At 48.6% G+C, this 25,128-nt stretch overlaps 1 protein-coding gene and 1 long non-coding RNA gene across 3 annotated transcripts in view; one reads left to right on the top strand and one right to left on the bottom strand.

Annotated features, from left to right (window-relative positions):
- The window catches only part of LOC135917152 (cell adhesion molecule Dscam1-like), a 1,023,231-nt gene that overhangs the window by 634,661 nt on the left and 363,442 nt on the right, over positions 1 to 25,128 (bottom strand). For both annotated transcript variants that reach the window (XM_070536836.1, XM_070536837.1), the window contains exons 10-12: positions 12,227 to 12,378; positions 7,546 to 7,669; positions 6,449 to 6,859 (exon numbers count right to left, since the gene is read on the bottom strand). In XM_070536836.1, the coding sequence (XP_070392937.1) occupies positions 6,449 to 6,859; positions 7,546 to 7,669; positions 12,227 to 12,378 (687 nt within the window). The remainder of the gene's footprint in view (positions 1 to 6,448; positions 6,860 to 7,545; positions 7,670 to 12,226; positions 12,379 to 25,128) is intronic.
- Positions 23,443 to 25,128, top strand: part of LOC135917168 (uncharacterized) — a 52,343-nt gene continuing 50,657 nt past the window's right edge. Inside the window, exon 1 of the long non-coding RNA XR_011513820.1 lies at positions 23,443 to 23,763. This is a non-coding gene — a long non-coding RNA (uncharacterized lncRNA). The remainder of the gene's footprint in view (positions 23,764 to 25,128) is intronic.

Raw genomic sequence — 25,128 nt, 5'->3', positions numbered from 1 at the left:
TTACGTAATCAGGGTGTAGACCAGGCGTATGTGAAAATTCTAAAAGATATCTATAGCGGCTCCATAGCCACCGTAGTCCTCGGTAAAGAAAGCAACCAAATCCCAATATAGAAAGTCGTCACGCAGGGAGATACGATCTCTCCAATGCTATTCACAGCATCTTTACAGGAGGTATTCAGAGACCTGGATTGGGAATAATTGGAGATAAGAGTTAATGGAGTAACTTGCGATTCGCTGATGATATTGCCTTGCTTAGTAACTCAGGGGACCAATTGCAATGCGTGCTCACTGACCTGGAGAGGCGAAGCAGAAGGGTGGGTGCAGAAAAGTAAAGTAATGTTTAACAGTCTCGGAAAAGAACAGCAGTTTACGATAGGTATCGAGGCACTGGATGTAGTAATGGAATACGTCTACTTAGGGCAGGTAGTGACCGCGGATCCGGATCATGAGACTGAAATAACCAGCAGAGTAAGAATGGGCTGGGGTGCGCTTGGCAGGCATTCTCAGATCATGAACAGCCGGTTGCCATTATCCCTCAATAGAAAAGTGTATAGCAGCTCTGTCTTAGCAGTACTCACATACGGGGCAGAATCCTGGAGGCTCACGAAATGTGTTCTACATAAATTGAGGACGGCGCAACGAGCTATGGAAAGAAGAATAATCGGTGTAACGTTAAGGGATAAGAAAAGAGCAGATGGGATGAGGGAACAAAGACGAGGTAATGACATCGTAGTTGAAACCAAGAAAAATAAATGGACATGGGCAGGACATGTAATGAGGAGGGAAGATAACTGATGGTTATTAGGGGTTACGGACTGGATTCCAAAGGAAGAGAAGCGTAGCAGGGGGCGGTAGAAAGTTAGGTGGGCGGATGAAATTAAGAAGTTTGCATGGACAACATGGCCGCAAATACTACATGACCAGGGTAGTAGTAGAAGTATGGGAGAGGCCTTTGCCCTGCAGTGGGCGTAACCAGGTTGATGATGATGATGAAAGAAGCCCAGGTGGTCAAAATTGCTGGAGTCCTACACTACGGCACGCCTCATAATCAGAAAGTGGTTTTGCCACATCATCATCATCATCATCATCAGCCTGGTTACGCCCACTGCAGGGCAAAGGCCTCTCCCATATTTCTCCAACCCCGGTCATGTACTAATTGTGGCCATGCCGTCCCTGCAAATTTCTTAATCTCATCCGCCCACCTAACTTTCTGCCGTCCCCTGCTACGCTTCCCTTCCCTTGGAATCCAGTCCGTAACCCTTAATGACCATCGGTTATCTTCCCTCCTCACCTTTGCCACATAAAACCACATAATTTTTCTCTGTACATTGATAAGCGCGATGCGCCGACCTCCTGGCGACTCCGCTAGATGGCACAGTGCGTGATGCCATAGAACCAGACGGAAAAGGAGCAGGAGCTCACAAATTTCAACTAAAAGAAAGCCAAAGACAAAATTCCTAAGCGCACAGCCGCAGGGCTAGACGAGGTTCCAGTTAGGCTGATTAATGAACTAGGACCAAAAAGAAAGGAAGCTCTCGAGAAAAGAGTGGAAAAAACTTTAAAAGAAGTCTACCAGTCAGTTCGCGACAGAGTAGAGCTTATTTTTAAAAGCTGAGGTGCAGGAAGATAGAATTCACTTGTATAGACCATTGGCCATTACATCAGTTATATACAGGTTAGTAATGCCGGCAATCAAATCAAAACTGCAAGCATGGACATATAATAACGACATTTTGGGAGAATTTCACAGTGGCTTGAGAATAGATAGGCTTTTGGATGATAACTTGTTCGTTCTTACTCAGTGTGTTGTAATATCAAGAGTAGAAAGCAGACCATTATATGTGGCCTTGTCAGGCATTGCTTGAGCGAAAGACAACGTAAACCGCAACATCTTGTGCGATATTATGGAAGGGGAAGGCTTAGGCGACGATTGTCTACAGCTTTTAAGAAAGCTTTCCCTACAAAAAACCGCTTGCGTAGAATAGGAAGGAAGGAGGAGTGAGGAGAATGTTGATATCAACAAGGGAATGAGGAAGGGTGCCCTTTATCCCCACTGCTGTTTATGATGTACATGGTGAAGATGAAGAGGGCGCTAGAAGGAAGTAATAGCGGGTTTAAGCTCTCATGCAAACAGGTGGGTACAGTAGTGGAGCAGCAGCTTCCAGGTTTATTTTATGTGGACGACATTGTCTTGCTAGCTAACAAGGAAAGCGATTTTCAACGTCTGGCTTATATCTGTGCACAGGCAGGCGAGAACTTAGGTTGTAATTTAGCGCTAGAAAATCAGGTGTTATGGTACTCAATGAAAACAGTGAACAGACAGTAGCAATACAGGGCCAGGAAATACCTGAGGTAAAAGAATATACCTTGGTATATGGATAAGCGAAACCAATAGATATATGGAAAAACAGGAAAAAACAATAACAGTGATGGGGAAGAGAAATGCAGCCATAATGAAGCACAGAGCGCAATAGGGATACGATATGTACGAGGTGCTCCGGGGCATGTGGAAAGGAGTAATGGTTCCACGACTTACTTTTGCAAATGCGGTTGCTTGCTTGAAATCAGGGGTACAATCAGGACTCGATGGCAACCAAAGGCCAGCGAGACGCCTCACACTGGGCGCTCACGAGAAGACTACTTATGAATATGTGCCGGGTGATATGGGCTGCATAAGTTTTGAAGTCAGGGAAGCTCACAGTAAAATTGATTATGAAGAACGACTAAGGAATAAGGACCAATATAAATGCGCTCGGGAAGTGTTGACGCATTTGCACAGGAAAAACAATGATTCACGGTGGAAGAAAAGAATTAGGAAGCTTACCACAATTATGTGGTCTGCAGGGTGAGCGACAAAGCAACAAAGAACGTCAAGCTGCAAGTCAGTGAGGCTGAAGTGATCTTATGGGTGGCGGCAATGGAAAAGAAGCCTTCCATGTGTAGCGACTTAAGAGGAAGAAATGAAATCAGGAAAGAAACAATTTATGATAACTCAAAGGGAATCTTATTGCTTTTCCAAGCGAGATGAGGGTGCTTTAGAACACGCACCTATAAAGAAGAAGGAAGAAGAAGCACGTGCGTGCTGCGGTAAAGCTAGGGAAATGACGGAGCATGTTTTGTTAGAATGTGAAGATATCTGTCCCGCGGTCAATTTAGGCACCACTGGCCTCTTGAAGCCCTCGCGTTCAGCGAGAACAGGGGGAAAGTAAACATGTCCGCAACAAAGATTAGTAAGAGGCGGCTGGAAGATTGGTGGAAGAAAAGTAGTTAAACGACAAAAAACGGAAACGTACAATAACAAAGTTCACAATAGGGGGTCAGAAAATTTGTTTTTGGAAATTCATCGTGTATTTTTTTACGTAGGTTGTATATTATACAGTATAATAGCAAGAGCTTGTTGGCGCAACACACCACCCCGTTCCAAAGGTGTCGCTCATAACATCGATATGTATATCCATCCATCCAAGCAGGAGCCTGGCTGCATACCAGCCGCATACATCACGCGTTTCGGCTGGTGTGTTGCTTCATTGCGTTAATGTTCATCGCTTTACCATCAACATTAATCGTTAGATGGGTTCTGCAGGAAGTTTTTTATGCGAAGCATATTACGAGAGCTCAACCCAGCTCCTCAGGCGCGGCGGTGTCGCCTTGAATACCACGTGACACCGTGACGTCACGACAGAGGAGAAGTGGCTTTGGCTCAACTCTTGCAAGATGGGCTGGGTGGGAATCGAACCAGGGTCTCCGGAGTGTGAGACGGAGACGCTACCACTGAGCCACGAGTACGATGCTTCAAAGCGGTACAAAAGCGCTTCTAGTGAATGCGGTGTTGCCTTAGAAACGAGCTGTTTCTAAGGCTCAGGCGTGCGTCGCTTGCTCAGGCGCACATTTCGTTGCCGCGCCGAACGCTGCGTTGCTCGACGCTCACCGCGTCCAATGCGGGGCGTCCAAGGCGAAGCAGAGTAACGCATGAGTTGTTTCTTCGTCTAGCCGAGCCAAATATAGCCAAGCAACAGCAGTTCTCCAGGCTAAACAGTGGTTCAACAACTAAAATAAAGGCTAGTATGCTTCGCATCCTGGGCTTAACCTTACCTAAGCCACAGCCATTTTTTTTATACTGAAGTTAAGATCAGGACTACACTTTATGTTTCTATCGTGCCTACTATATTCAAAAGTTGTAATGCTATAGGAAGTACGAAAATGATGCAGTTTTTTTTATTCTCCATGACTTTTGGGGAATACTTTGCGCTCACAAGGACTAAAAGAAGAGAACTGAAGGCTAGCTTCTAGCGTATTCAATCCGTCATGGTGGCTCAGCGACTATCGCGAGGTGGAAGATTCGTTTCTCAATCGCGGTGGTTATTTGCGACGATGCACGTCAAAACACTGCTTGCAGACTCAGCTTTGCATGCATGCAGTCCAACCAGGTGTAAATAATGTTTGAACCTGAGTTTTGCCATATGGCGTCTCTCAAAGTCAGTGCGTTATCTCGAAACAAAACCACACCCTCTTTAATCATGGAAATTGAAGGCATGATTTAGGCAGCAGTTTGATATCCAAAGCATCTGCTATAGGACCCCGGCTATTCTGCTGCCAAGAATACCAGTGATTGCTTTGCTCTTCAGTTAAGGAAGAACCATGAAGAATGGCCACTAGAAGTAACGCTTCCTCGATATACAGGTAACCCTTATGATTTTGCGATTTGAAATGAAGCGATGAGCGTCGTGAGCACGAAACCGGCTGCGCGCGCGTGCGTGTGCGTGTGCGTGTGTGTGTGTGTGTGTGTGTGCGTGCGTGCGTGCGTGCATGTGCGTGCGTGCGTGTGCGTGTGTGTGTGTGTGTGTGTGTGTGTGTGTGTGTGTGTGTGTGTGTGTGTGTGTGTGTGTGTGTGCGCGTGCGTGCGAGTGCAGGTGTGCGTGTGTGAATTAGTCCGAAGAAAGCATATATACGTTAAAATACCTGCGTATTTGACAACGTTCGCTATGATAGCGCCAAAAGCTTTCTGCCACCAGCGCTACTCACACTACCAGTTGCCTGTTTAGAAGCAACTAACAGTTCTTAATATAAATACGCAAGTTGTTGTTCAGAAATAATTAAGATTTCAACTGTTTCAACTGTGCAAGCCAAGCTTGGATTGTGTCACGGAATCATCAAAGAATTAAAAAACAAAATTGTCCGAACATCACGGAAAAGTAACAGGTCGTAATGTGTCTGCCGTGACTCAGCAATCAAATTGATGACGCCGTGCTCCGTCGAATAACCTTGTTGATGCCATGCTCCGCAGAATAGCGTTGTAGAATAAACATCACAAAACGACTTCTGTAAGAATCCCACTGCCCCTATCAGCCTTCGACATTCTTTTTTATGCTGTAGCATTCGCACGACTATATCTGTATATGCGCGCAGCACACTCGTTCTAATATCTGGGGTCCTATAACGTAAAACTATTCCAGTATGTTTTGATTCCAATCTCCTGACTTCAAATTTGCGCAGCCACTGACGCAACAATGGTGCGATGTCCCGCAGGGTTGCCTGAACAGGTCAATCAAACGCTCTCCTCGTTTATAGGAGGTCATCTTTGTTCGCTTTAAAAACGAATAATATTGCCTACACTGAGCGGGTAGTCTTATATAAGTGGCTGACAAGAGGCGAAGAGCGCGCTCATGTGGAGAGGGATTCGATGAGGCCGAGCCAGTGCACTGAAAATCGCTAACGGGATGAAGACGGCATTGCAGCGTCTGCGATTGGTCCGCTTTCCTTTACTTAGCTTGAGGTGGCTGGTCGGAAATTGTGGCGGCATGCAACGGAAGGTTAAGAATGCCACTAAAACGGATCCTCAGCGAACAAAAGTTGACAGAGCGAGATCGTAAACGTGGCGAAAGTGCTCTCAAAAACGTTACATGGCCACGCAAAAAGTTCTGTTGTACGCAAATAAACCCATGCTCTCCGGCAGGTGCGAGTAGCCCGTGCCTGAGCGATCGGCGGCAGCCCTCTTTTATTCCTTTCTGAACACAGCGGCCTGCGGCTTTTCTCAAGGAAAATCAGTTTTGTTCGGCATAATAATGCACCTTTACCGCGTACACGTCATGGTGACGCGGTGAGTTTTCGTATTTTTGCGACGTCGTGCGACAGGCAGGTGAAGTGGGTGCAGCCTCATAACTTTTGGACCATAGCCGACTGCTTATGGCGAAAGGCATCGAATCAGAAATAACTATCGTTATTTTGTTCGGTGCAATCATGCATAATCAGTGTCTATGCGTCATATCAGATGGGGCGCCACCGTGATTTTCGTGACGTCGCGTGACGGACAGGCGAGGTGGGGATGGTTCGAAAACGTTTTTGACCTGTCGAGGAGGGCTGATCGCATAGTTAGAATCGAAAAGTTTGGAATAGCTTTACGTTATAGCGCCCCTGCTTCAGAAATTGCACCAAGAAACAGCACTCGCACCTCGGCTCCAAGAGAACGCCTCGATCGGATAGCCGGAGTAGCGGCAATCGAGTACCAGCTTCTCTCCGGCTACGGCGCTTACGGGAGTCATGGGCTTCACGCGGGGCGGGCCGACCACGTTGAGACGGGCGGCATGCTCCACCGTGCCGGCGCCATTGGATGCCCGGCAAGTGTACAAACCACCGTCGTCGGGCCGCACGGCGCTGATGTTGAAGAAACTGGACACATGACCAGGAAGCGCCATCATCGACGGAGGCACGGTCCTACCCCTGACGTCCGGCAGAGGCGCTCCGTCTAGTGCCCACGAAATGCGAGGCAGTGGGCTGCCCGTGGCCGAGCACTGGAGCGACACCCCACGGCCAGGCTCGGCAGACTGTTCCGCGAAGACTGACAAGAATGTGGGAGCCGAGACTGTGGGAGAGACAGATGAGGAGGTGTGAAGGTTGATTTTCTTGCTATAAATCTAATTGGTTTGATTGATTTTTTATTGGCTTAACTTCTTTGTTCTAACACTCTTTTCCACCAGTACCTCAGCCTCCTCTTGCATAATACTGCTGCTGATGGTGATTTGTTGACACCCCTTTGAAACGGCGCGGCGACAAATAGTCACCTAGCCTGCTAGAGTTAATCAGGTATGCTATACATGCTTTTCATTCTAGCATGCATACATACATCACCTTAACCTTCCTTCTCCTCCTAAAACTTCTTTAACTACCTTGTACCTTGTACTACCTTGTCTGTAACGGATCCGGTCGTATCAATATCTTCCCTGCTTTCTTCCACCGATACTCCAAACGTTGCTTTCATAGGATCAGTCGAGAAAGGCCACACAGTCACAAACGGGTCACCTATTTTTGGCGGCATATGTTGTGAAATCACTGGGTTATTTATAGTTAGGTGTTTCAGAAAGCATGCATTTGAAAAAGCATGCACCTATTTTTTTTGAGTTACCTAGATTTCTTCGAATAAATGTTACGAAGTAGCGCCAACGGGATTGCGAATTAGCGAATGACGGATCGCGATTCGCAGTGCATGGCATGTAAGGCGGAAAGAGCACAATGCCACTCGAAGTAGCGGGAAAGACGTCGCGGACTTACAGCCAAGTTTGAGTCGTGCTGCGCCCTGGGCGGAGTCGCGCTCGTTGCGCACGAGGCACTGGTAGATGCCGGCGTCCTTCCTCGACACGGGCTGTATCACCAGCGAGCGGCCATCCGGAGAGACCTGAAATTACCGCCAGAACTAGCCTAAATAACATTTAGTTGATAAAGTGGTATTGCCGAATAGGTGCGACGACCAGTGTTAAAGAATAACTTATACAGCAAAATTATACAACGGTGGAAAGAAAAATAGGACACAGCGCAGATAGAACGACGTTTCGTCCCAACATTCTTCCAGCCCTTCTTACAAACGCTACAGTTTCCTTTGAGTCGTGACCCTAATGAACAGATGGTATATGAAATTCGACGTACGGACCACCAAGCTTTCGAGAACGGCCTATTATATTTCAGTGGCTACCGATCCACTGTAGAATCGCCGGCAGCTACAAGGCCGATGGAACAGCACGTTTGGCTCAACAGCAAGCACAGTGCGTACCAAACCGTTACTGAGGACCGATGCAGCTCGACAACTTATTTTCGCCTAGCATTACACTTCGAAATTAGGATTCGCTTGATTTTGCTAAGTCTCGATAATATTCATCTTACCCTGACATGCTAATTGACCTGCCACTCAGATTGTCCGGTCGTGCAGCAACTTTAGTGTGCCGCCTATGAATGTCGCATTCGTGAACGCTCATATTTCTTATCAGAATGGCCAACGGTGCCGCATATGACCCTTGCGGACGGGATGAGAACACGGAACACAGTAGGTGCCACTGTCCAGCCTACAACTCTTACTGAGGTGTTCTGTGTTTGAATCTTAACCGCTTAGAGGACAGACCACTCTCGGAAGCTAAGGTCTTGGAACCCTGGCCGAAGACCTCTAGTTTGCATAAGGTCACCAAAGGGCTAATGCTGCTTTTTTAAAGAAATATATGGACTAGATGAGCGTTCGAAAGTGAACACTCGTGAGTGAACATATACGTGAGTGAACATTAATCTGCGAATGTGCACACAATGACTCTGCTTGTCTCCTTAATTTTTTCCCTTTCCATGTGTGGTAACCAACCGGGCGAGACCCTAAGTCAATCTCTCTGCCGTTCCTTCTTGTCCTTCGTTGCCTTCTCGTGTCCTTCACAGTACCTTACCTGTTCTCAGTGAACCAACTACTACGCAGTGGAACACTTCTTCGACATCAGAACAGTCACATGCCTGTCAAGCGACAAGTGCACTTACGGAGAGTGTGACTCGATATAAGTGCACTTTCCCATATCAAAACATCGCAAGCAGAGTGTACTCGCAGAAGAGTGCACTCTGGTCGGAGTGCATTCACGGAACGCACTTTGCTGGTCGAGTGCGTTGCCTCACCGCCAGCGGTTTAAACGGTAGAAAATGTAATGCACAAAAAAAGTACACAGAAGTTAATTTTAGTTGTTGAACAGCTTTTAAGAAAACAATCAGAAGAGAACTCGCTCATATTCTGTTCTAGCAGGGTCCAATGCCGCCTCGTCGCACGCCGCTATGTTCTTCTGGATTGGCTAGGCATTTGTCTTGGCCGGCATTGACATGCAACACTCTTATAATAAAAATATATTCGTTTCTTGTTGAGAAAAAATAGTTTCTTTTGATTTATAATACAACGTGAAACAAACACTTTTTAAAAGCTTTTTCTTTTGAATCTGCATCTTCAAAAACGTGCTCTTAGGCTGTCGCCATTTTTTTCTTCAGTACAATTACAGTCGCCCAAATCTTTAACTGGTGTGCGGGAGCGGCGACTTTTCCGGGCGTCAGCACCGTATGACGCGGCGAGGCTGGAAACAGCCTAGTAGGCGATGGGCCCAGCTGAGCGCGCTTTGTCCGCATGCGCTTAGCCTCAGACTGTTTCCAGCCTCGCCCTGTCAAACGGCGCTGACGCACGGAAAAGTCGCCGCTCCCGCACACCAGTTAAAGATTTGGGCGACTGTACGCTGTGTTTTTCTGTTTAGCAGTGCGTACCCTAAATTGTCATTCAAGGTCCCGAGGCGCACTCCCCTTAAGTGCACTTAACTTGCCCGCTTGATAGAGGTACTAGTTGCGTTTCCATGCTGCCACGTATGTAGTGACAATCTCGAATTATTGTCGTGAAATTAGTTCAAAGGGTGCATAATCCCTGTGGGTTAAAAACGTTCCGAACTGTATTGCGTTCACATGAGTAGCGTATAACGAATGCTACATTAATACAGGAACCTGGGATGATCAGCTTCCCTAATAAGCATCTGGCTTATTCGCGCCGCCGTTTCGCACAGATGTATCGCGCACCGATATCTTTCACGCCCCGATTAGATGTGGCATTCATATACGGAAAATAAATTAAAATCAACTTCAGAATTACATGAAAAATAAATGGTGTGGCAGCAAATTCAACGGCACACATTCAATAATTAATTTGCTTACTTATTGACCGCACCTGAAGTGGCCTTCCTGGAGCGGTTCCTGTTCAGAACACGAAAATCTTGTAGATCTATCGCCTTCACGGCAAACATTTTGTCCTCTCAATAGTGACAGAGCATCGTTACTTTCACTGAGTAAATTACTTTTTCGTTAGTGAGCAGTTCAAAGCTAGAAACTCAGTATCCTGAGCCTGTCCGTCGGTGTGTCCTTTTTGCAACGTCAACATCGTCAATCCATCGTCATCAGTCTGGCATTATCTCTCCTGGCACTTAAGTCAACAGCCTCCGTAGCAGAAAAGAAAAAGAAACAATTTGCCCGCAAACGACAATTATTTGCCCACTGCAGACAACCCAACCCTTAGCAAACTCTCTGACGTGGCAGGGCTCTTAAGGCACAAAAAATTGCATTGAGCCCAGCCCTGTTTTTCGTAATCAGAAAATGAGCAATAACAGAAGGCTTGAATGCATATAGTTTACTCGTAAGTATTTCTAAAGCACACATACCTTCTAAAAGAAAGAAGGTACCGTACGCAGCGCTACCATTACTTCCTCACGTTAGGTGTTGCCTTAAGTGTGGCATACGAACATCAGTAAACTGCGATGGAGGTAGGCAAATTAGGGCTTGTGCACTTATAGAGAACTTTTCCACCACCGACATCGTGATTCGAACCCATGTTCTTGCGTCAATAAGCACTTGGAAGCAGGAGTCATTAGCAACTGCACGATTGTAGAACAGTCGTTCTTTGTATCTAGTGCAAAGTTATGCGTCTGAAACAAACTCTGAGAGTTGTGATATCTGGGCCTGCATTTCAGTGCACACAACCGACAATACCATTGCGGATGACAAGAACGCTGTGTCAATGGCAAGGAAGTTGTTTACCAGAAGATGGCAGTGCGAGCTCTGTAACAACATCCAATAGGTCCCTCCTATATGTGTGTAGCCTCCTATGTATCCAGCGCAAGAGAAATCACTGAAGTGTGCTGATTATTCTTGGTGACCCCTACTTATTTTTATTTGTAATACAATAGAAACGGACAAGCATAACAGTTGAGCTACACTTGAGTACTTGAGTGCGAACAAGCCATTGGGCTTAGATGGAAACACCACCAGGACAACACGTCTTACACCCACTGTGTCCCTTGCCGTGAAGAAGAAAAAATAACGATCGCACGATAGCTCAGATTCAAAAGCATTCTATCACGTCTGGCTGTTATGGTATCGTTGTACGTTTCAGTGTCAAGTGCAAAGATACCGCAGCAACGTTTATGACTACAAATTTCAGTGGCCTTTTAACGTGAACCGCGTATTTTATGGCCGTGAATGGCAAGTCAAGGCACTTATACAATTGAATACACATTTTAAGTTCTGTGTTTTCATATATAAACTAATGACCAAGTACAGACAACGTCGAGAAGCTTATATAATGTAGCGACCTTGTTATACCTGGTGATTGGCACAATTTAGCGTATGAAACTTCGTTGTATACAAGGACATGCCTCATGTCTCTCGCCCACGCTATTGATCTTCCTCGAATTCAGTTCGGCTATTCTGAGAGCAGGCACTTCGTTGTCAAATGTTCGCTCAGGAGAAAGAGAGGTATTTATCATGATAGAAAAGCTGAGAGGTCGGCCTGAATCAATGTTCTAAACTGCTACTCGGCGTTGAGGGCAGGGGAAAGGGTGTAAAAAGAAAGAATAAAGAAGACGTTCATTATGAGAATGAAGATGGTGGTGAGTATCTTGCATGCTCCAAGACTCTTCAAAGTCTTTTGTCCACTCTCATACAAAAATTTGTTGAGAGCCTTCACACTATCAGGCTGATTACGAGGATCAAGAGAAGGTACCAATATAGTCTTTCTTGCAAGCTGCGACGCACCCGAATGCACATTAGTGCAGTATACTTGAGAAGTGATGGTAAATTACCGAAGCACGAAAAGTACATTAGAGCAGCGTACAGGACACTTCATTAGATGTAACATGGCTATATGCAGCTGCTACCCGGAAACAGCAACTCCAGCGCATTACGACGAGGTTTGCCCCGCCTACGCTGCCTTCTAGTATTTCGGCCTGCCGCGCTAAGCGCTGACAAAATAAATCTCCTCGGCAGGATAAATGAGCGCCATCAATAAAACAAAATCGCACAGTTCGCGGTGCAGTGTGGTGATGTGTCAGTGCTCGCGTTTCTGATGGATTATGGGCGATAGTAGAAGATTTGCGACTATTTGCTCCTTTTGGATGGTACAGTTTCCTACCTGGACGCCGGTGTCCCCTGGGCGCAGAGCCTTGCCGTCTTTGATCCACACCATTGTGGACACAGGATTTCCAGATGGGATGCAGTTGAAGGCAGCGGTGCCACCCAAGTCTATCGTCTGGTGGTCCGGATGAACCACCACTGAAAGGGGCGCTAGCAAAAAAAAAAAGAGTGAAAGCAGCGTCAAGAAGTCTGTTCTATATCGCTAGCTTTCGTGGCAATGGCTAGAAATCAGAATAGATGTTATTGTCGTCAATGTTTTTATTTTAACGATGCAAAAAGAAACAAAATTTGGTTTTATATTTTTTTTTGTATTGGTTTCACAGTAATGGTGCCACATTAATGCGGTTTAACGTGACCAATTTCAATAAACTGGAAGTATATTGTGAAGCAGCACGCAGGTATCCGCGGAAGTTCACGTTTGTCGATTACAAATAAAAATACGATCAGGGCACAAGTTTGGCACTTTTAGTCCGAGTATGAGTGAGGGCATTAGTTGACAATATGCAGAACTAAGGTTGAAGAATATGAAGCAGAAGACAACTAAAGTAATATTTTAATAGTGCGGCAAGAGAACAAAAATTAATGGTTCGCCGTGAACCTTTAGAGCCTGTGAAAAAGTATGTTGTCTAGGTCAATTACTCACATTGGATTCTGACCTTGAGAAGCAAACTTAAAGAAAAATAAGAATAGCTTAGAGAACACACGGCAGGCTTTACCAAGTCACGACTGGGAGCTGACCGTTGCTCTTAAAAAAAGGGCAATATCATTGCATTCTACCGGTGCTAACATATGGGGCAGAAGCTTGCAGATTAACAATAAAGCTTGGGAAGAAGTTAAGGAACCTTGCCACGAGCGATGAAATGAAAAATGTGGGGCGTAACCTTAAGGTACACGAACATAACGGTGTGAATTAGAGAGGGAATAGAGGTAGCCGATATTCTAGTCACTATTCAGAGGAAGAAACTGGGCATGCCACGTGTTGCGTAGGGCAGATGAAGATGGCGGACGGTACGTGAACAGTGGGGAGCGCGTGTCGTTTGCATGTTCTTTGAAACTGTGTGAACTAATCTGACGCACCTACGGAAGCCATAAAAGCCATTTGAACATACTTTGAATGCGTGCCTCTGTACTTTGAAATGATACAATGCTCGACGGCAATCTTCCCGCCGACGAAGGATCGTACAAAAGGGTAGAAGCACAGCTAAATCTCTACAATATGAGCTGGTAGTGATACCTGTGAGAAATCTGCGAGGGTGGCGATATCCGTTTGTTGTTTGGTGATCATAGGATAGTGTCTGGATAGCGCAGCAAAACACGGACCCAACAAGAAACGAACGGGCGAAGACAATCGCTTGGCTTCGCCCGTTCGTTTCTTCTCGTATCCGTGTTTTGCTGCACTTTCCAGACACCATTGCATGATCCCGGTAACTGCCTACGCCAATTAAACTATGGGCGTGACACACTTTAGAAAACGTGTACGACTCATTAGGTGCATGAAAACCTGCAGTGATTATGCGACGATGCGTCTGTCTGCTTCAGCGTTGTGCGCAGAGGCACGAGCCGCATGCATCGCTTTGATAGCAGTCATGGCGAAGCGCTTGACGAGTTGTCAGGGCTACCCTGCCTACAGGTCGTGTTGTCTTCTTGCTGTTCACACTGTACGGATCTGGTGTCAAAACTAGCATTAATTTTAAAGCAATAGCTTTAGAGCCCGTTACGTAGAGTGTCTATGCAAAGCGTCTTAGAGAAATGTACTTTTGTGCGCATGGTAATTCAAAGCACGGTAATTAAGATATTGACATGTGTATTTATATTTATCGGGCGACCAGGTTTCACCGCCTAACAAATCTTATCGCGCAGCGCGGGACGCGCTTGCATGTATCCGAAGTTTCTGGAAAGTTACCGATGCTTCTATCCGCGTGTCTGTTGTCGCCGAACCTTGTGTTATCAGATTTCATCGCGTGACACGAATGGTGTAGAACTTTGTGGAAGACACGCGGGTCCCATCAGGTAATCTGGAACATTCGACGACTGATCTATAAAAGCCGACGCGCTTGACCCGCTGATCAGTTTTTCCGACGATCGCCGACCGTGTTCGCCGCTATCGTTGTGCTATAAGTGTAGCCTGTTTTTGTGGGCACAGGTTCGCCCAATAAAAGTTACTTTTCTCGTTCACAGTATTGCTACTGTGTTATTGCTTCTTTCTTCACCGTCACTACCACGTGACATCTGGTGGAGGTGCTTTTCGTCCATGTACAGGACGCCCCCGACAAGCCGTGATCCCAGCCCAGACCGCGAACAGAACACCAACGTAATCCCGGACCACCGAGCAAGCCGCCGTCTTCAACAGCTGCCCCCGGAGCACGGACTTCTACCTGAGAAGACCAAGAAGATTGTGGCCAAGGCAACCGCAATGGCAGCCCCAGCGTCCCCCATCGTCCTGCAGCAGCCCAGGGAACCACCGACGTTCCGCGGTTCCACATTTGAGGACCCGGAAACCTGGCTGGAAACGTATGAGAGGGTCGCTACGTTTAACAACTGGGCAAGCGAGGACAAGCTACGACATGTCTATTTCGCATTGGAGGACGCCGCCAAGACGTGGTTCGAGAATCGAGAAGCCACCTTGACGACGTGGGACCTCTTCCGAAGCGGCTTCCTGAAAACATTTCAAAGCGTCGTGCGAAAAGAGCGAGCCCAAGCTCTACTGGAGACAAGAGCGCAGCTGCCGAATGAGACGATCGCGATTTTCACTGAGGAAATGAGCCGTCTGTTCCGCCACGCCGACCCAGAAATGTCTGAGGAGAAGAAAGTACGTCTACTGATGCGTGGCGTAAAGGAGGAACTTTTCGCCGGTATGGTAAGAAGTCCACCGAAGACCGTCGACGAGTTTCTTCGTGAGGCGACGAGCATCGAGAAGACACTGGAATTGCGGAACCAGCAATTTGACCGACGCACCAAGCCAACAAGCTACTCCGGAATTCAATCACTGGCCACGGACGATTTATGCGAGACCATCAGGGCCATCGTGCGCGAAGAACTGCGCAAGGTCTTGCCATCGTCGCAGCCTCAAGTGGCCTCGATCGCAGATGTCGTGAAAGAAGAGGTGCACCGATCGCTAGGAGTTCCTGAGGTGCAACCACAATTACCGCAGCCCCAGCCAGAAGCGATGACTTACGGCGCCATCGCACGCCGTCAAGCTCCCCCTCCGCGACAACGCCAGGTCCCTGTAACGCCGCAATTCCGTCGTCCACCGCCGCCGCCGCCAGCACGCCCACCCGTCGCCCAGCGCACCTACGCGAGGAAGACGGACATTTGGCGCGCCCCCGACCACCGCCCGCTCTGCTACCACTGCGGCGAAGCCGGACACGTGTACCGCCGATGCCCATACCGCGACCTGGGATTGCGAGGCTTCGCCGTGAACGCACAGCGCCCGAGGGAAGGTGAACGCCCTCGTGACATCGCCGATTACCTCGCCGCTACTCAGTGGAGCCCTCGACGACCGTCCCGTTCGCCGTCACCAGGCCGCTACCTGTCGCCGCAGCACCGACCATACACCGGCCCAGCCCGGGGCCTCTCTGCGAGCCCATATCCGGAAAACTAAAAGCAGCAACCGATGGAGGTGCGGTTGCTGTTCGTCGAATTGACGAAGATCCTCCGCCGCCGACGAAGACGACGAAGAAACCGTCTCGACGACCTAATGACGACACGCCGCCGTCCCGACGAAGTCAGGAAGCCAAGATTACACCGACGAAAGACGACCTGACGAAGCGACGTTCCAGCTTCAGTTCAACACGACGCAGCCGTGATCCGACGCCACGACCTAACTGCAACGCCAGACAAAGAACCACCGACCTTGACGTGCTTCTCGACGGCCACGCAGTCACTGCCTTAGTCGACACAGGGGCCGATTACTCCGTAATGAGTGGACGCATCGCCGCCCAGTTGAAGAAGGTTAAGACTGCATGGGAGGGCCCCCAAATTCGGACCGCTGGAGGGCACCTCATTACGCCGACTGGAATCTGCACGGCAAGAATTACCATTCATGACCGGACTTACCCTGCCACCTTCGTTATCCTGCAACAGTGTTCACGAGACGTCATTCTCGGCATGGACTTCCTGAACCAACACGGCGCCATCATCGACCTGAAGTCGCAGTCAATAACGCTGTCGGAAGATCAAGCGATACCATCGGAGCGCCCTTGTAGCCACCACGCCTTGAGTGTGCTCGAAGATCAAGTGAGCATCCCGCCTCGCTCCAGCATCGTTATTTCGGTCGGCACCGAAACACCCGCTGACGTAGAAGGCGTCATCGAAGGCGACCAACGTCTACTACTCGACCGTGAAATTTGCGTCGCAAGAGGGATCGCTCGACTGCACGGAGGAAACACGAGAGTGTTGCTGACAAACTTCAGCCAGGAGTTCAAGCACGTCAACAAGGGCACAACGATCGCATTCATCGAGGAAATACAGGAAACCAGCGATGCCTTCGTCCTCTCGGATTCTGTTGCATCTACCCCGACGACCGTAGTTCCCGAGCCAGACTTCAACATAAATCCAAGTCTCCCCGTGATTAAGCAGCAACAGCTCAGAAGTCTGCTTCGACGATACAAAGACTGCTTTTCGACGTCATCAAGAATTCGACAAACACCAGTCGCAAAGCATCGCATAATCACCGAAGAGAGCGCTCGACCACTACGACAGAGCCCTTACCGAGTTTCGACGCGAGAACGCGAAGCTATAAGACAACAAGTCGACGAAATGCTGCGCGACGACATCATCCAGCCGTCGAAAAGCCCGTGGGCGTCTCCAGTTGTTTTAGTGAAGAAAAAGGACGGAACCCTACGTTTCTGCGTCGATTATCGTCGACTGAACAAAATCACGAAGAAAGACGTATACCCCCTCCCACGGATAGACGACGCATTAGATCGGCTCTGCAATGCTAAATACTTCTCATCGATGGACCTCAAGTCTGGCTACTGGCAAATAGAAGTCGACGAAAGGGATCGCGAAAAGACCGCCTTCATCACGCCAGACGGCCTCTATGAATTCAAGGTTATGCCGTTTGGACTGTGCTCGGCGCCTGCAACGTTCCAGCGCGTGATGGACACGGTTTTAGCAGGATTGAAGTGGCAGACCTGTCTTGTTTACTTGGATGACGTCGTCGTCTTCGCCGGAAATTTCGACGATCACCTTAAGCGGCTTGCGACAGTATTAGAGGCCATCAAGTCATCAGGGCTCACCCTGAAGCCGGAAAAGTGTCACTTCGCTTACGACGAGCTTCTATTCCTAGGCCATGTCATCAGCAAATCTGGAGTACGCCCCGACCCGCAGAAGACAGCTGCCATCGCAAAGTTCCCGCAGCCAATCGACAAGAAGGCAGTGCGCAGATTCCTTGGCATGTGTGCCTACTATAGGCGCTTTGTGAAGGACTTTTCACGCATCGCTGAGCCGCTGACGCAGCTAACTAAATGCGACGTCGAGTTCAAGTGGGAAACGCCGCAGGCCGAGGCATTTCAAGAACTCAAACGACGCATGCAGTCGCCGCCCGTACTTGCGCACTTCGACGATCACGCCGATACCGAAATCCACACTGACGCCAGTAGCCTAGGCCTCGGCGCCGTCCTGGTCCAGAGAAAAGATGGACATGAACACGTGATAGCTTACGCTAGCCGGTCGTTGTCAAAAGCGGAAGGCAATTATTCTACAACCGAAAAGGAATGCCTCGCCATCGTTTGGGCTACATCGAAATTTCGCCCTTACCTATATGGCAGGCCATTCAAAGTCGTCAGCGACCATCACGCCTTGTGTTGGCTAGCGAATTTAAAGGATCCCTCAGGACGGCTGGCACGGTGGAGCCTCAGACTACAAGAATACGACATCACCGTAACATACAAGTACGGACGAAAACACTCAGACGCCGATTGCCTATCCCGCGCCCCCATTGACCCGCCGCCGCAAGATGACGAGGATGACGACGCCTTCCTTGGAATAATAAGCGCGGAATACTTCGCCGAACAACAACGAGCGGACCCGGAACTTAAAGGCCTCGTCGATTATTTGGAAGGGCACACCGACGTTGTCCCCAGGGTATTTAAGCGCGGATTATCTTCCTTCACGCTGCAAGACAGTCTACTCGTGAAGAAGAACTTCTCGCCAGTCCGCGCCAATTACCTTCTTGTTGTCCCGTCAGGACTTCGTCCAGAAGTATTGCATGCCCTACATGACGATCCGACCGCTGGACACCTCGGATTTTCCCGGACACTATCAAGGATACAAGAAAAGTATTATTGGCCGCGCCTGACCACCGACGTCGCCCGTTATGTCAGAACATGCCGAGACTGTCAGCGACGCAAGACACCGCCGACAAGGCCAGCCGGATTACTACAGCCAATCGAGCCCCCTTGCCGACCATTCCAGCAGATCGGGATGGACTTGCTGGGACCCTTTCCGACGTCAATAACCGGAAATAAGTGGATCGTCGTGGCGACGGACTACCTCACCCGCTTCGCTGAAACAAAAGCACTGCCGAAAGGTAGCGCAGCCGAAGTGGCGAAATTCTTTATCGAAAACATCCTGCTGCGACATGGCGCCCCAGAAGTCCTCATCACCGACCGAGGAACGGCCTTTACAGCGGAGCTCACCCAAGCCATTCTGAAATACAGTCAGACAAGGCACAGGAGGACAACGGCTTACCACCCGCAGACGAATGGTCTTACGGAGCGGCTGAATAAGACCCTCGCCGACATGCTAGCGATGTACGTAGACGTCGAACACAAGACCTGGGATGCCGTCCTGCCGTACGTAACATTTGCTTACAACACGGCGGTGCAAGAAACAACACAGATCACGCCGTTCAAGTTGGTTTACGGCAGGAACCCCACGACGACGCTCGACGCCATGCTGCCCCACGTCACTGACGAAGAGAATCTTGACGTCGCTACCTATCTCCAGCTCGCCGAAGAAGCCCGACAGCTCGCCCGCCTGCGAATCAAAAACCAGCAGAGGACCGACAGCCGACACTACAATCTCCGACGACGCTTCGTCGAGTACCAGCCCGGCGACCGTGTTTGGGTATGGACCCCTATACGCCGACGAGGACTTAGCGAGAAGCTTTTGCGTCGCTATTTTGGACCGTACAAGATCATCCGACGTATTGGTGCACTGGACTACGAGGTCGTGCCAGACGGCATTTCGCTGTCACAGCGGCGCCGCTCACGACCTGAAATTGTCCACGTTGTGCGGCTCAAGCCGTACCACCAGCGTTGACGGACTTTCGTACTTCGCGTAACTGACCTTTGGACTTTATTTCTTTTCGTTGTTTTGTTACTTCTGTTTAATAAGTGTCCCTTTGTGTTTCGCTCTCTTTGTAGCATCGGGACGATGCTTTTTAAGAGGGGGGTATTGACACGTGTATTTATATTTATCGGGCGACCAGGTTTCACCGCCTAACAAATCTTATCGCGCAGCGCGGGACGCGCTTGCATGTATCCGAAGTTTCTGGAAAGTTACCGATGCTTCTATCCGCGTGTCTGTTGTCGCCGAACCTTGTGTTATCAGATTTCATCGCGTGACACGAATGGTGTAGAACTTTGTGGAAGACACGCGGGTCCCATCAGGTAATCTGGAACATTCGACGACTGATCTATAAAAGCCGACGCGCTTGACCCGCTGATCAGTTTTTCCGACGATCGCCGACCGTGTTCGCCGCTATCGTTGTGCTATAAGTGTAGCCTGTTTTTGTGGGCACAGGTTCGCCCAATAAAAGTTACTTTTCTCGTTCACAGTATTGCTACTGTGTTATTGCTTCTTTCTTCACCGTCACTACCACGTGACAATATGATGCAGGCCTACACCCACACTCTGCTATGTTGCGGTAATTAAGCATGAACTAATTAGACTGAAGTGAATGCGAGTGTGTGGTGGTTCATTGTACTTAAACAAATGAATGCGCATGTATGTGTGGCGTATCGATAAGCAGGTTGTGTCCTGACTTGGTAATGTGTCTTGCAGAAGCGTACTGACACATACATGGCAATTCTGAGTATGCTAGTTAGGAATGAGGCAATTCGACTGAAGTAAAAGCGTGTAGTGATTCATTGTGCTTTAAGCTCAATGCTGTGTACATATGTATGTGGTATGTAATGAGAAGAAGGCTGAGCTTCGAATATCTGGTTTCGATAATGAATATGCATGTCATGTATGTATTGTATGTATGGAGTATGTATGGATGGAGTACAGTGTGTACGGAGTATCTATAGTATGTATGTAATCTGACCTGTGGTTACATGGCAAATGTTTTCATCTCTGTCTTTTTCATAGAATATACTACTTTAACGCTTCTCTTAAAAAAATATTTTCGCCACACCAAGTTATATCTCGTCCCGCACCGACCATCAACACAACATTGAAGTGCCATCTTGTCGAACTAACTTGTGCCATTTCTCCTTTTCGCCAAGAACAGCCATTGAATGGAATTGCTTTCGTGCCTCCACAGTCTCAATTTCTGACACCACTAACTTCATGATCACCATTCACCTAGTGCCATATAGTTTGATTTTCTATTCTTGCCCTCGCTTGCAAATATTGTATATTTTCACCACTAATTTCTGTTGTGCTTTACTGGGCCTTGAGAGTCATCATCATCATCATCATCATCATCATCATCATCATCAGCCTAGTTACGCCCACTGCAGGGCAAAGGCCTCTCCTATACTTCTCCAAGTATTATATAATAAATAAATAAATTAGAAAATAATTACAGGTGTTATGTGAGTGCTTGGATTCTACATTGAATTTTAATTGTTTTCAGTCTGAATATACAGAAGCGTGTCACATCATTATGTATATATGAGTGTGGCAGTAAAGATAAAAAGAATTAAATGGCCTTTGATCAAAAACATACAAAGTAAACAGCCATGCGATGAGAATCAAATGGTGGTGTGAAGTAAACAATGTCATCGCGGTGAGAAGCAAGTGAGTGCGTGAATTCAAAAATTCATGTGTGATGAGAAGCAGGTGCTTCTCTCCGTCGAGGGCATAAGAAGCATGTCATGGTGAGAAGAGAGAGCATGACAAGCAGACAGGGACCCTTTAATGCATTCAGAATTACAGGTTACAGTTGCAACAGTTTTAGAGTTGCAAGTTAACACCCGTGCGTCTCCCGTCTCGTTTCACCGTTCTCGTCTGATTATGCTCTTTAAGTCTTAATCATATCTTAGCCACACGCACAAACAGCCACATTACTTAATTCTACCTCGTTCTACTATTTTCTACCTCGGTTTGAAATTTTTTGTTGCAGCTATTGGAACTTCAGTGGAAATTGAAAGTATAGGTATGCCTTATTTATTGCCACCGGGTGCAGGGAATATCAATGCCCGTGTAACTTCAGTGAGCGTACTGTAGTTGGGGTTAACCTTGCCTAATTGAGTAACCACCGGTGAGTTTAACCGAAGTTAAGGCCACTCTTCTAGCAACGGTATTACAATATAGGTGCCAAGGGAAGGTAAAGAAGTCGATGATGACAGAGCATCAGGTCGTGTGATGTAATCAGTAAACTTGCAGGGATAACATTGATTCAGCTATCCCAAGACAGAGGCAATAGAAGATAGCTGAGAGAAGCCTTCGTCCTACAGTGGACACCAAGACAAGCGGATAATGGAAACGACAATTCTCCGGCAGCCAATCAATGCCGAGCAATCAATGACCAATAAGATTGTTGTATGCAACAGGCCGAGTCTTCAATGAATGCAAAAAAAAACTCTCTCTGCAATCCGGAATGTTAGTGCCATGCGTGCACCCTTCATTCCTAGGGTCTTTTGCGCTCTTCCTACCGCAACGAATATCGCTTTGTATGTCTGTCGCACTTATGACTTAGTCGTACTATGCCGAGTCAAAACGCTAAACTAATGACTGATTTTCTATGAGCAAGCTACATCGAAATTCAGTGCACTGAATAGCTGTGCTTCAAACGAAGCCAGTGGGTAGGTCTTTTTCTACTTACATATATCATATTTCAAGACAGCGGCCGGCTCTACAGTACAAGCATGGAATCTATACGAGCCACGCTATGCATAATGGATGTTTCACTGTGCGCATGGGCGTGGTCATCCCATTGCAAAGTAAATATTTTTTTTCCTGTTGTTTGCGCAATGCATTTATCCCACTTGTGAGCCATATTCTTACCCACACGCTGCATCTTCACGGATAATGAGAAATGGTCATGTTGCACTCAGAGATGCAGCAATGATGAATGTCATAAGGCGCATGATTAGGTGTGTGACAAGTGACAGAGGCTAACACAACGCGTAAAGTGAGATAAACAACAGCAACGACAACGACAACAAAAGGATGCTGATTTTCCACCGCCTGTATAGATCTGTACGCGAAGGAAAACCAGACAGACGCGGGAGCCTGGTGCTAGAAATTATATTTTCGTCGAGCCCGCTCACTCAGGTAAAAGCCTGGTACCACCGATTCCACAGTTCGCGCACCGTTACGTGCTGGGCGTGTCGTCGTAGTATTTTGCGTCGGGACCTTTGTGGCACCTAGTAGTGCGCTACACTGCCTCCCTTATAGCGAGGAAGCCGCGAGCTGAACGAATGGCGAAGCGCGGATGGCGGTGGTGCGGAACGCACGCGGAGAGTTGGAGTGGGCTGGTCGTAGGGAATGTGGCAGAAGAAGTCGCCAAAGAGTCAGATTCCAAGTATACAGGCTTCAGGCGCTCAAGGGAGACCGTATCTTTCCGGTCGTTGAAGAGCAATAGAAAAGTTTTACGTGCACGCTTGAGTACTTTGAACAGACCACCATACGTAGGCCGTAAGGGAGGACGCACCCCGTCGTGGCGCACGAAGACGTCCGTGCAGTTCTCAAGGCCAGGGTTGACGTACACACGCCGGGAAGAACGTCATTAATTCGCCAGGGACTCGTACAGTGGTTCCAATCCTAAGCTCGGCGGCGCTGGTGGGAAAGTCACTGTGAAGAGCGGTGCGGATGCCAAGCACAAAAAAAGGAAGGCGCTCGATTCATAATGAAGGAAAAGTCGAAGCCATGAGAGCAGCCTTCAGATAGCGGTGAAAACATTAGTTGATCCCATTGGATATTCGGTGGTAGTCTTGATATTATGACGATATCATCGAGCGATGCTCAAGAGACGAACCGCCGCGAGAACGACGATGAAGTTGGTCGGTGCGCTTGGTGCGAGCGAGTGTCGGCCTGGCTGCCTGGCTCCAGTGTAAATAGCCTCTAAACAGCCTCTTCTGTCTGTGTCTTTCCACACGCAACATGCTGGTGGAGGTCAGCTATCCCCGTCAGCATGCCCCACGAACTCCGATTCGCCGAACTCCGAAGTGGTCGGCACACGAAGCTTGTCACCATGCCTCCCGGTGACGCGCCCACCTCTGCAACGGCTTCGGCTTGTCCCACTGCTCCAATCGTCACGGTCGCCCCACATCGCGACCCGGGTATGTTCTTTGGCCTGGAGGGACAAAATGTTGACGACTGGATCAGACTACATGAACACGCCAGTGCTAATAAAAGGTGGGACTCAACTATTATGCTCGCCACTGTCATCATTTATCTCGGCGGCACACCACGCGTGTGCAACCAAACGCATGGTGACGAGATAACCATTTGGGACAGTTTCAAAGAGAAGCTACGGGAACTGTTCGGCGACCCCATGGGGCGCAAGGCTGCCGCGAGAAAGGCTCTTGCGTCTCGTGTTCAGTCATCTACGGAGCCGTACGTTTCCTACATCCTCGACGTCTTGGCTCTATGCCGCAAAGCTAATGATGCTATGTCCGAAGCCGATAAAGTGTCACACATTCTAAAAGGCATCGCCGACGACGCTTTCAATTTGCTTGTTTTCGGCAACCTCTCGACTATCGACGGCATCATCAAAGAATGCCGTCGCCTCGAAGAAGCTAAGAGCCGCCGTATCACACACCACATCACGTGCTACCCAACACAGCTGCTACGTCGACATGTGAGGGTCGACCGCGTCAGACCACCACCTCTGACGACGTCACCCGTATTGTTCGCCGCGAAGTTGAGGCAGTCTGTTCGCCAGATGTCTCCACGACGCCGCCCGATCCGCCAGCAACCACAATTGTGATGATTCAGGCCGTCGTCCGACAGGAATTTGAGAACATGGGTCTCAACTCCGTGTGTTCCACGTCTCAACCCACCGTTCCCCAGTTCTCTAGCGGCCCCCCTCACCCTCGCCAGTCCTTTTCCGCCACATCTCCCCACAACCCGTCCGATTGCCGTACCCTGATGACCAGCCGATCTCCTTCCACTGCCGTCGCATCGGCCACGTCGCTCGTCACTGCCGCATCCGATGGCCACCACCTTCTCGGACATACGCCGCCACTTATTCCCGCACCTTCGGACCTTCCGTTCCCTATACCACCCGCCATGAATCCACTGTAAAGCAGTGATTAGGGCTTGTTGGTAAGACATCGTAAGGCTTATAGCACGGGAAAAAGACAAGGACGGAAGTGAGACGTCACACACAGGCGCTACAAGTAGAAAGGAGCCCGATGTACGAGAAATGAAATGCCGTAAAGCAGTGATTTGGGCTTGTTGGTAAGACATCATGAGGCTTATAGCGCGTTAAAAAGACAAGGACGAAAGTGAGACGTGACACACACAGCGCCTGTGTGTGTCACGTCTCACTTTGGTCCTTGTGTTTTTAACGCGCTATAAGCCTCACGATGAATCCACTGCCGCTGATGCTCCTGCTCCGATCATTCGCTACAGCCGCTCGCCCTCACCTCGAAGCCATCAGTCTCGTTCGCCCCAACCCCGCCGCTTCTCTTCGCCGTTTACCGCCTCCCGGATCCAGCCGGAAAACTAGGCACTCCAGTTTCTAGAGGTGAAGCTGCGTTGTCGACCCTGCCCTCA

Source organism: Dermacentor albipictus, chromosome 4 (genome assembly GCF_038994185.2).
Source record: "Dermacentor albipictus isolate Rhodes 1998 colony chromosome 4, USDA_Dalb.pri_finalv2, whole genome shotgun sequence".
NCBI lineage: Eukaryota > Metazoa > Arthropoda > Arachnida > Ixodida > Ixodidae > Dermacentor > Dermacentor albipictus.
Note: the sequence above shows the minus strand (reverse complement) of the source record. Positions and strands in the feature narration are given on the sequence as shown.